The sequence below is a fragment of the Cyprinus carpio genome, chromosome A18 (genome assembly GCF_018340385.1).
Source record: "Cyprinus carpio isolate SPL01 chromosome A18, ASM1834038v1, whole genome shotgun sequence".
In the NCBI taxonomy this organism is placed as follows: Eukaryota; Metazoa; Chordata; class Actinopteri; order Cypriniformes; family Cyprinidae; genus Cyprinus; species Cyprinus carpio.
Window position 1 is genome coordinate 16,542,546 of NC_056589.1, and position 12,924 is coordinate 16,555,469.

Below are 12,924 nucleotides of genomic sequence, written 5' to 3' on the forward strand. Positions count from 1 at the left end.
TAGACTTTGTGAGCCAGCAAAGCGCCTCCTGGAGGAAGTAAGCGTTCTGTTACATAACATACCTAATTTATGCCTCGCAATCTTAGAAACTCGCATGTTTATATACAGTCTATGGTTTATGCTAACATAGACGTACTGACACAGAGCGACAGCAATAAGTACTGGACAGTTTACAGTGTAATCCGTTCTAATGGAGGCAGAAAGTGCGGATGTGCTGCAGGTTAGTAGTGGCGAACCTCTGTTAGGTAAGAAGTACACAAATCAAGTACTTGAGTAAAAGTACAGATACGTATAGTAAAATATTACTCCAGTAAAAGTCAGTGGTGGTCAGTAACGGAGTACTCCGTTACTGTACTTACGTACATTTTTCAAGTATCTGTACTTTACTGGAGTAGTTTTATTTTGACTTTTACTTTTAATTCACTACATAAGATCATAAGATCGTACTTTTTACTTCACTACATTTCAAAAAACATATCATTTCTCCTTATAATATATCACGTGCTCCAATACGCAGAAGTGGTTTTTGATTCAAGAACTAAATGATTCTTTTCAATGGTCCTTTTAAATCGGTTCGCAAATCGCACCAAACGATTCATTCACGAATTGGAATGATCCGATTGCAGATGTTTTCGAGTCTACCACTCACTGATTCAAATGAACCGTTTAGTGCGAGTCTCCAGTGAACTGAATTCAGAACCGGGAGATCTTGTGAGCGCGCGCGCGACTGCTGCTGCTAAAAGTAAGTTACTAATGTCGAATTTTAGGATTAATTATTGTAACTGAAAAACATATAAAAACATATTTAGGTCAAAACTGTCATTTGTTTGTTAACTAAATCTAAAGGGTGATCTATTTACAGCATAAGTGCCTCGTAGGTTAAAAAAACAAAAAGAAAAAAAAGGACACATTAAAATAACACCGATTAAATAAAATAACTCAACGCTTACAGGGTCACAAATCTGTTTTCTCTCAGGTACATCGCAGTGTAAGCTTCACAGTGACCATTACTACATAACTCTCATCAACGTAGTCCATATCAACAAAAAAATATATATATTTTGACTCCATATAGTGGTTATTTTGGGGAAATACCAGGTATTTTGATCAGGATTATAAAAAAATATGTGCTAATATAAAATTAAATTAGGTAGTCTATATAAAATTGCAAAATAAATCTATCAGTATTTTTTTACTTAAGTAATTAAAAAATAGAGTACTTTTGTACTTTCACTCGAGTAAAATTGAAAAAGGAGTACTTTTACTTTTACTGGAGTAATATTTTATTATACGTATCTGTACTTTTACTCAAGTACTTGATTTGTGTACTTCATCCCCCACTGGTAAAAGTAAAAGTACTCATATATGAATATTAATCTACGCTACATAAACCTTTTCATATAAACTGGAATAAATACAAAATCAGAGCATATGAAAGCACATATTTCTGTACATTTCGAATTAAAGTCGATAAATCCTCGATTAATATGAATATTTTAATTAAAAATGTGTCTCCACGTACTATTCAATAAAATTCTAGTACATTTAATCTATTAAATAACAGCAGAGTGAGCGAGTTTTTGGATATGGTAAACTTATTTTAATGAATAAAGACGCACATTTGAGCTATCAATTTGTTAGAGTAGCTACACAAAATGTTATTTCATCCTTGCATCTAGAAAATCCTCAATATATAACAGCTTCATGTGGCTGTAAACATTTAATTTTAACATTGCTTTAAGCACTGTGCATCGTTAAAGTTACACTTTCACCGCGACTAATCCAGTTAATGTGGTGTTTACATGGAATAATCATATGAGTTTACCTTATGGTCCGAACCCAGAGTCTCCGCATCAGTAGGAAAGGGATAAAACAAGCATCTTCCATCAGAACACTTGTGTTGTATTTCAGGGCAAAGCAAAAAAACATTGTCGAACAACAATATAAAATGCAGGAAACTATTAATTGGTTATTCTACATTTCTATTAATTGTACTATAAATTGTGCTATGATTGGAAAATACTGTAAATAAAGAAACATAACAGTTTTAAAAAATCACGAGTGGGGTGTAACTGGTGTGTTTTATGTCTTAGAATAAAACATGAAAGTATCTTGAGCTTGCGTGAACCACGGAACTTATTTTAAGGGATTTAACCAAAATCTCATTCAAAAAACCCATTGATTCTGGGACGATGGAACCAGAAGTGCTTAAACGCTAGCTCACTTCCGGGTTTTTGCCTACAAGGTGACATCATAGTTCCACCACCCCATTAATATATTTGCTGCGTCCGAAAGCTCTAAAATGCTGCCTTCGGAGGACGCTTTCCAAGGCAGGAAGGCATCAAGGCACGTCCGAATCCAAAGTTAGCTTCACTTCCTGTCTCATGAGAAACCTTCATCTGATCGATTTTTGAAGGCAGCATAAATGTATCCTTCGCTGCCTTTGATATCCCACAATCCTGTGCATTCCAGAGTTTATATAAATGGTCAGCTATTTAAGAAACATTTATCTATTTTAGAACATTTAAAAGATTGACTTGGCCAGTGTAATACAGGCTTCGAACCACTGATCAGAACAAAAGATTCATGAGTTTTGTGAAGCTTCATGAAGCAGCGTTTCGAAAGCACCTCTTACTAATGTACTTACATGTGGCTTTATTAGGATGAGTTATGGTATGCTCAAATTAGCAAAATTTTATGGTCAGCAAAATAGTCAGTTGTCTGTTTTCACAAGAAGCACAGCTTACACAGAAGTCACTTTCAAACCAAGCAGTTTTTTATGTTGGCCAACACTACGAATTTGCATGAACGAATGAACCCGATGTGACCACACCTTTAGAGAGTTTTAAAAGTATCACTGAAACAAACTGTCTGGAAGAGTCATTTGAGTGAGTTCAATGTTCACTTTCAGATAATAGCATGTTTACAGGGAAACCTTTGATATTTTAAGGCACAGTGTGACAGTAATCGTGTGAACCAGGGTTTAAACTGATATTTTCAGCAGATTGGCATAGCAGCTTCACAAATACATTAGTGTTTTATTGTTTAATGATTACAAATGATTGCATTTCTCTTTAGTGCAATGCCCATTTTTGCAAAGTTCACAGCATTTGTTGAAAAACTTGCTGTGGAAAGAGGCGGCCTTAGCAATTCAGAGGTCTCCTACCCCCACCCCGACTGAGAGAGAGAAAAAATAGTGGGAACCATTGGCGTGAGCTGGACTTGTTAGGGGGTCTGTTAAAAGTCAATGGGCTCAGGGGCACCGACTCTGTAAGTTTACCTGCTGGTGTCGCTGTTGGACAGTGTTTCTTTAGAAAAACGAGTGATTTATACACTTTTTAGTGTTATTTCATCCAATTTTATTATTATACAACAACTCCCTTGTCTCCTCAGAGGAAACACCATATACTAACTACCTTTTCAACTAAAAGGAAAAAAAACTCAGCAACACAAATTAAAGATAAAGGAATCATTAACATAAGAAATTCATACAGGTTTAGAACAACTTGAGTAAATGATGACAAAATCTAGCCCTTTAAAAAACACTGCAGCACACATTGAAACTGCATGTTGTTCATGTGAGAACATTGTCATATAACAGACGTTTTCATGTTGTTTTATTTATTCCACAGTCATTGGGTCCTGAGGATGAACCAGCCTCTTCATCCGTGTCAGTTAATACTCAAAATGACAACTCAAGCCAAAATACTGAGTTTAGCAGTAAGGACACTTCACAGAAGGTGGATCAGGTGAAGCAACTGTGCCGCTTCTACTCTCAGGGCAGGCAATGCTATTATGGGAAAAAATGCCGCTTTCTTCATCAAAGAGCTGAAGAGAATGGTACAGCTCACAATGAGAAACAAGGAAATTTGGATGGTCACACATCAGACCCACAGAAGCAGTCGAGTGAAAACGGATGCTCTGGTACAGTGGAGCATCTGCCTCCATCCACCCACAAAACTGTTCCTGTGAAGCAAGAGAGAGCCAGACGACCCTGCCGCTACTTCCTGTCTGGGTTTTGTGCAATGGAGGACCGGTGTCGCTTCTTGCATCCACAGCAATTTCCGCCAATGGAGGACCAGCCTCACGGCCTGAAAGAGAGAAGCAGCTTCAGGCCTTCTGCTCCGGCCACACGGCCAGCTAAAAGTCAAGAGCAGGTCAAACTGACTGATCTCACTGACGAGGTCTGCAAGCAGCTGAGAGCCACTGAGATCGCTCAGCTCACAAAGAGATTTCCAAGAGACAAACTCATCGTGCAGGAACGAGAAGATGGACAGCTGACCTACTACAGAGTCACAGTTCAAGCCACAGACCCTGACTGGGTAAACACTTATTGTATGGACCGGGGGTGTCCAAACCTGTTCCTGGAGCGCCACTGTCTTGCAGAGCTTATCTCAAACCCTAATTAAACACACCAAGCAAATCAAGGTCTTCAGACTCGCTAGAAACCCTCAGGCAGTGTGTTGGAGATGGTTGGAGCTAAACTGTACAAGACACTGGCCCTCCAAGACTGGACAGCCCTGGTATAGACAACAGAGTGGATTAAAGTACAAAGTAGCAACCAAAGCCCAACCATGTGCCAAAGTGAATAGGAATTAGGGAGCTCTGACATGTTTGCCAATCCTAAATATCAGTATCGTACAGCTGATTGAGCAAAACTAAATGAAAGAAGATCCAGAATGGGTTACTTTCGTGTAATGCTCGTTTGCATAAGTTTGCTTGTTTGGTTCTCCAAACTCGGATCTGGAGGGCCGGTGTAGCTCCAACTTGCCTGAACACACCTGCCTGGAAGTTTCAAATATACCTAGTAAGAGCTTAATTAGCTGGTTCAGGTGTGTTTAAACTCTGTAGGACAGAGTTTAGTGACCCCTTGCATAACTTATTCAAATATACTGAATATTACAGTCTGAATGAGTAGATCAAAGAAGAGGTTTTATGTACCGTAATCATTTTTAAAGATTTTCAGTTATTATCACTGGAAATTTTAGTGATGACTGCGGAAAAATTTTGATTTGACATCACAGAAAAAAATACATTTTAAAATACATTTACATAGAAAACAGTTATTTTAAGTTGTAATCATATTTTGAAATATTAGTTTTTACTGTATTTTTGATCAAATAAATGGCAAGCTGGATACAGTTATACTGTATACATATACTGAGAAAGCTATGCTGATAATGTCAGTTATTATTTACTTTTCTTTTACTCTGACTTTTGTACCACTTTACATATGTGAAACAAAAGAGCTTCTTGTGCATTTTCATAATCAGCAGTTGCAAGCCAGTTACTACATATATAAATATATAGATCACAAATAGATGGCTTATAGTTACATGTACAGATACAATTTAATGCAAAGCATATCTAATGAAAAGTTTTAACATGAACTACAGTAGTTTCATAGACATCAATATTTTTTCTGTTTTGCAGCCATTTGACCTTAATGAAGTGGACGTCATGGTCAGCTTTCCTGACAGTTACCCTCAAGAGGTGTGCATGTTTGAAGTGTTTAAAAATTTGATGTCTAAACATACAGTATGCTATGTTTTTGCTTATGAAAGCTAACGTATCATAGGTTTTCACTGTGGATGTCCCTGAAGACCAGGAATTACCATCAGTCATGGGGAGGTGAGAAGAACTGTTGCTGGTTATACACATGCAAATGTCAACTGAAATCAGTAAGTGTATTTGTTTTATGCTGTGTGAATGCAGACATGTGCAGAAGGCCTCAGAGGAATGGCTCAAGGCTAAACATGCCACTAATCAGCTGATGGGGAGAGTTGAGCTGCTCTTCAGGCCGTACTTGTACTGGCTGGACCGTAGTATGGAGAAACTCTTTACTGAGGGAGCCAGGCAGGTGAGACTCGCATTTACCTGAAAATATAAATCAGCCAATCAGTTAAGAGCTTGTCCAATCGAGAAAGTCTTCCAAGATTTGTGTACAATATGCATCAGATGGGCAGTAAACGGACTAGATGTAGTATTAATTATTTTCGAATCTCTCTTCTCAGTTGAAAAAAGATGTTGACCTAGAGAGGGCTGGAATACAGTTTGTGCCCTATGAGCAACTCAAGGTCACCGTTTTTAAGAACACATCCCAGAAATCGGACACTCCTGAGCGTGTAGTGTCACTCACTGTGGCTTCAGGGGAGGAGGCGGAGGAGGAAGAGCTTGATGAAGCTGGAGTAGAGAAGGAGGATGAGGAGGAAGAGGATGAGTCTGCTCTCGGAAGTGATGGGAAGGAAGGCAGCCAAAATGTGGAGAACATAAAGACAAGAGAGCGAAGGAGAGGCACTGAAATCAAACTGCTGGGTCTGAGACTGGGAGAACAAATAGCTACTGTGGCGGCCAAACAGATCTCAGTGTCCCTGAAGTGCAACAGGTGAATTTCAGTCCTGCTTTCAATCCAAGCTAAAACACTTCATTGTGATTATTAATCAGAGATGGTTAATTAGAACTGTGTTTTTTTTATACCTGGTATTTACATCCATCTCCAATGATCCTATCACAAGTAGTGAAGATAGTTTGCTGTTTTAAGGTGCATTTACACATGCATAACTATAACTATGAGGTTTTAATGAGGTTTAAATTCTATAAAAATAGGAAAGTCCACACCACAACTATAATGGCACAAGGGAACAATATCATTGGAATCACTTTCTAGTTTTTTTTTTTTTTCAGCTAATGAACAATAAAATCACTGACAGTCAGAATCCACCTGGCTTTAAAGAGCTTGAGGAGTTTAAGCAGCAGACCACATAACTGCAGTGTGCACTTATAATAAATAGAATGTTATTAAAATCTTGAGGATTTGCTGGAGTCGACTTTACAGAGTCGTTCCACTTTCCCATTGTCAAAACAAGATCTCAGACAAAAATGAATGCAATTTTTGATGGAAATAAATGTTGTGATTAAACACGACAACAACAAAACAATTCAAAAACTAATCCACAATAAATTTTGAAGAAATAGAGAAGAAATAGTTGTGAGGTAGGTGAGTGGGCAGTTCTTCGCTGTTTTGAGTGTCGAATCAGGAACATGTGGTCACATACATTTCTCACTGTCTCCGAATTTCATTTAAAAGATTGGATCACAGATCGTTTTTAAATGCACCTGTATTCACATGCATCACCCAAGTTTGATGTCAATACCAGGTACAAACTGTAGGCTTTTATTACTTTAGATGACTGATTTATCACAAAATGCCCTCAGGCAAGAGTGCAAAGTATCCATGTGCCCCTCCATGTAGGTGTGAAGTGGATTCTGACCTGAGCCTGAGCGGGCGTCTGACCTATACTGCTCAGTGTGAGAAATGTCAAGCAGAGATCAGGGCTGCCTTCAGACCCAGTATGCTGCACCACTACAGTGATGTTTTGGGTTATCTGGACCTTAATGCAGTTGTGCCTGTAGATCTGGTACTGAAGGACTCTGTGTTCAGTGTGGGTTGCCTTAACTGCAACAAGGAGGACACAGTTCAGGTTTGACAGATTCACTAGAGATCACCATTGATATATTACATTATTATTACTTCATATATATATATATATATATATATATATATATATATATATATATATATATATATATATATACAGTATACATATATAGATTCTTATTTAGATTTGTTTTTTAAAATAAATCCATATATTTATTCAGTAAGGCCACATTAAAGGATCAAAAGTGATAGTAAAGACATTATTTGTAAAGTTACAAAATATTTTTCTTTCGAATAAACACTTTTTTTAACTCTCTATTCTTCAAAGAATCCTAAAAAAAAAATCACAGTTTAAGCAGCAAATATTAAGCAGCACAACTGTTTTTAACTTTGATAATAATATTATTATTATTATTATTTTTATTTTTTTTATTGAACCAAATCAGAGTATTAAAACATTTCTGAAGAGTCTTCTGACATTGAAGACTGGAGTAATAGCTGCTGAAAAAATTACACTACATCAAAAAATGTGAACATGCAAATGCATTTTACTTTTCCCACACTTTATGGACACAATCTTACACATAAAGATGACTTTACAGTAGATTAATTAATAGAATAAATATATATTTAATTATTTGCATGCTGTAACACTTTTTTTTTGACAGCCCTACAATTTCAGACTATCAGACAAATGCATTTCATCAGCATTATGGTTTTCTGGAGGATTTTAAGAATGGAAAAGCATTTGATATCATTGTCCATTTTTCTCTCTCACTTTTATTTTCTTTTCTTTTTTCTCTCTAGAATCTGACTTATGGGCAAAACTGGGAGCAAAACTGCCAACATTGTCATACCAAACTCAACATTTTTGTAGAGGCAACACGTTTCCAGTTCATTCAGCCAGAGTCTAGAAATCAGACAGGTCTGAACCCTGTCCTATATAAACAAAGATTCTGTCTGTTTCTTGTTCACTGATATCCTAGAGTCAGTCTCGCTGTGAGAGATTATTTACTGCCAGCACCTGGTTTAACTCTGAAGCTAAGCGAGGTTAAAGGGTTAGTTCACCCAAAAATGAATATTTGCCCATAAATTACTCACCCTCAAGTCATCCTAGTTATATACTTTCTTCTTTCAGACGAATCCAGTCGGATTTATATAAAAAATTGTCTTTGATCTTTCAAGCTGTTTAATGGGACTCAGCGGGTGTTGCATGCATCAGTCCTAAAGAAGTTAAATAAAAAGCGCCCATCCATAAAAAAGTGTCTCACAGCTCCAGGGGGTGAACAAAGGCCTTCTGTAGCGAATCGATGCGTTTTTTCTTACAAAATGGATGGGCGCTTTTTATTTAACTTCTTTTGGACTGAAGGAATGCAACCCGCTGAGTGCCATTAAACAGCTTGAAAGATCAAAGACAATTTTTAATATAACTCCGACTGGATTCATCTGAAAGAAGAAAGTCATATATACCTAGGATGACTTGAGTAATTTATGGGCTAATTTTAATTTTTGGGTGAACTAACCCTTTAAGTCTGTTCAGTATCTGCATGGGAGACCCCCTGGCACAACAAAGGTTGCTGCTGGAATTATGTGCTAGTTATGCCAGCGGAGGTCTGTGTGGGTCCTGTTGTCCCATATAAGGACACTGTACTATAAAAAGGCACTGTTATTCGGCTTTAGATTGATGTCCTGACTCTCTGTTGACATTAAAAGTCCTAAGTTGTTTCTCAAATCTCCACGGTTATCTGTTCTGGTGCCTTAAGGGCTGTGGAGATTCATGACCCTCTCTTAAAAGTGCATTGAGTGTGAAAAGCTGCATATAAATGTAACAAATTATTGTTATATACTGAATTCACAGGTGCAGCTGCCCAATACACTCGACGCTACAGAGATCCTGCGGTTCAGCAAGGGAAGCCTCTACCTGATAAAGGAGCCTGCAGGCACTTCAAACAAAGTCACCGGTGGCTAAGGTAACTACCAGGAACATTGTCTGGGTCTGTAATAGGTTTATTTTGTAGCAGAAAACTTTGTGTACCACCACATCCTCTTGTTTGATCCACAAAGTCCCCTTGGCTCATATTTAGGGTAGCCGTCTTGTACTAACTGTCTGTTCTGCTAGATTTCCATGCTGTGGTCGGGCATACCCATGTGACGTGTGCCATGATGAAGATCAGGACCATCTGATGGAGCTGGCCACCAGAATGATCTGTGGTTATTGTGCCAAAGAGCAGGTCAGGGGCAGAAACGCAATCCGGCTGACTGGATGAGGATTATTTTCCCTTTAAGCCTCCTTAACCCAGATATTGCATTGAAATTAGAGGCCAATTATGGTTTCCTGCTCATTTAAGCCTTTGGTTTTTGGAAATATTACAACACTGTAGGTGCAAAATTGATTTGACCCAAATTATGCCAAGACAAATAAGAATGCAAGACATTTGTTCCAAAGACAAGAATGAGTCAATGAGTTCAGGGTCTAGATTTTCCATTGGACATCAAATGATAAAAATAGTTTACTTCTCTTAAAGCATGTAGAATCTAAAACATTTAGAATTGATATATTTTCCTATTTTTATTTTTTAATTCTAAATGTTTTTAGATTATCTCTGAACTATATAGGAACCTTTAAATAATTAATGCATTATCTTATTTTTCTATACAGGAATGATTGCATTTTGCATTTCCATTTAGTATTGTTTTTTTCCTTGCTGTCCACAACTTTCTGAACACACCTTTTGGGTCTCGACTCACCAGTTGAGAACCACTGGTTTCTAATACACTTATAACTTTTGACTTCTTGTTTTATTTTATTCTTCCAGCCATTCAGCAATGGTAAACCATGTGTTGGTTGTGGAGGTATGATGACAAGAGCAGCCTTCACAAGCCACTGGGAGGGTGGACAGGGCTGTAGAAACAAGGTTAAGATGAGCAGGTATGTGCTGATTTCCTTATACTTCATAAACCCTGTTGCAGTAAAATATAGCGTAGTGAAACATTTACCTACTGTTACATATGTTACAATGTCATATATTTTATTTGATCAATACCTTACGTACACTGTCACATTTAACCTTAAACTAATAGTTGTTGACAAACCTAGAATATGTAAACTGTTGGTGACCCATGTGTTCTAAACGAAATGGATATGACCTGATCATGGGTTTTATGTCTCTGAACTGTATATAAACTCATTTATTATTATTAATTATCTTGTTTTTCTATACAGGAATGACCGGCAAAAATACGCCAATACATGTAAAACTGTGGCAAAGAAAAAGAATAAAGAAAAAAGTAACTAAAGATACCATAGGATCTTATTTTCAGCCAATTAAATGATACATGACTAGGTACCTAATCATGTTTGTCATCAAATCAAATTTTTTGATTTTCTTTTCAGATGATTTCACAAAATTATTTTCTTGCAGAGTACACTGATTTTGAAATAAAATACATTTGACATACAGTATATAAAATAGATTTTTCATATATTTAGCATAACGTGAACTGTTCCCACGTTTTGTACATCTCTCTTTTTGTTTGCTAGTAGAAAAAAAAAACATATTGTATGTGCATAAATGCATTTACATCTTTGGTTTTAGATTGCTTAAGAATACCTGAAATGATGCTAGTCAAGAGTCATTTAGACTTCAGAAGTTAGCTAAAGGTTACAATCATTCTGATGAGATGTTATTATGATGGTATTTTTTTTAATTAGTCACTGGACATCTTCTCTCTCTCTCTTATTTTTTATTTTTTTCAAAATGCAACCACATCAAATCATGGATTCTTGTATCCAAATGTATAAGTGCAATAAGCAAAATATGGAATGCTAAATATTTCTGTGAATTTTCTATGATTGCAACTGAAATAAAATTATGTACAAATATTTTGTTATTGTTATTATTATTAATAAGGAATGGTACATGCAAAATATTTAATTCAACACTGCATACAGTTGTGGTCATAAGTTAACACACCCCAGAATCTGCAAAATGTTAATAATTGTGACAGTGTTGGTCTTGGTGGACTAGATCTGCTACAAACACTGCTGCTGCTTTGAACATGTAAGATATGTTACTATTGTATGAATAAGCATATATAAATTCCATAGCAGATCTAGACAGGTGGAGCTGGGGGAGGCGGAGGGTTTCAGAGGACCTCTGATAGCGCGCTGTAGAACCATCTTAGAGCAAACACTGAACCAGACTCTTTACTGTAAATGTTGAGCAAGCATTTGCATATACAGTAGTCCACAAGATGAAGTCAAATGCATTTTTTTTTTAATTATTAGATTTATTTTGGTTGTACCAAAGCAGGAAGATCAGTGGAAATTGTTATTTTGTCTTCTGCATAGAAGAAGGTTCTTGTTAGGTTTTTGATAATAGTAACATTTAACATCTCTGTAAAGTTTCACAGTTTTTATATATATTTATATATTCTAACTAATCTGTGGATCCAGTAAAATGGAGAGAACTGATCCATTCAATAATCCAGACTCTAAAGAGAGTGAGAGACTAGCATTTTGGGGAAAGCTTTTCTTTTGCACCAGGATTTGAAAGAAGTAACCTAAAGAAATATATTTTTGTTGTTGTTGTTGATGTCTGAATTATTCTTCTAGTAAGCAGCAGCCAACGACCCTTGTTTTCGTATTAGTTACAGCCAATGGTCTGATATTTTACAGCTTTACAGTAGTTATGTAAAACAACATAATATCTGGTCACTAACCAGATTACTGAGCCGTTGAAGTTTAAAGAGAAAGTATTTCGATACCCCCAAAGCTGTAGTGCTTTTCTTCCAAATCACTACCAATATTTTATTACAGATTAAAAGGTCACACATTCCTTTACCAAATATGAAATTGCAAATCTGTTTGAAATGGGGATGAATAAATAAATAACACTTGTATAAGGTGTGAACACTGAACTGCTTTAAGAGGAAAGTAGCCCTAAGCATTTCACCGAATTGTTAATTACATTATGCTGATTTTGTTTAATGTGGATTAATGTGCCACTAGATCTCTACAGAAAAAAAATAAAGAAATATGCAAAGTCTCTGACTACAACTAATATTTCTGTATTACTGTATTAGTTTAAGATACAGTACTTGTGTTTTAATGGAGATGAGAACACATAAAATTCCGCTGTATGGGGGTTTGTAGCCAATAACTAACCAAAATGTCATATATTTTGAATGTGGACTTACATTGCCAAAAAAAATACTATAAATGTGGACTATATAAATGTGACATTTAAACAAAAAAAAAAAAGCCTGACAAAGATATAACCAAAATAAACCTATGTTGCTATATTCACCATGCAAACAAGTCTGAGAGGTCATGACAGAAGTTATTGGAGTGCATGCTTTCTTCAAATTAAATTATACGATCATACTTTTGCACATAAACAGCTGGCCTGATTCACGAACGGAAGAATCAATATGGCTCTCCAAACGCTTACATTTGCCCAGAGGCATAAACAGAAGACTTGCAT

General features: G+C 36.4%; 1 protein-coding gene across 1 annotated transcript; it reads left to right on the top strand.

Moving 5' to 3' along the window:
* Positions 1–35: 35 nt before the first annotated feature.
* si:dkey-24l11.2 (uncharacterized protein LOC100034462 homolog) lies at positions 36–11,321 on the top strand. The gene is made up of 12 exons (XM_042775159.1): positions 36–220; positions 3,633–4,322; positions 5,434–5,493; positions 5,579–5,631; positions 5,716–5,860; positions 6,015–6,385; positions 7,253–7,481; positions 8,246–8,363; positions 9,297–9,408; positions 9,558–9,669; positions 10,255–10,367; positions 10,662–11,321. Exons 1-12 carry the CDS (start codon positions 191–193, stop codon positions 10,732–10,734), a joined length of 2,106 nt encoding a protein of 701 aa, XP_042631093.1. The 5' UTR covers positions 36–190; the 3' UTR covers positions 10,735–11,321.
* The last annotated feature ends 1,603 nt before the right edge of the window (positions 11,322–12,924 follow it).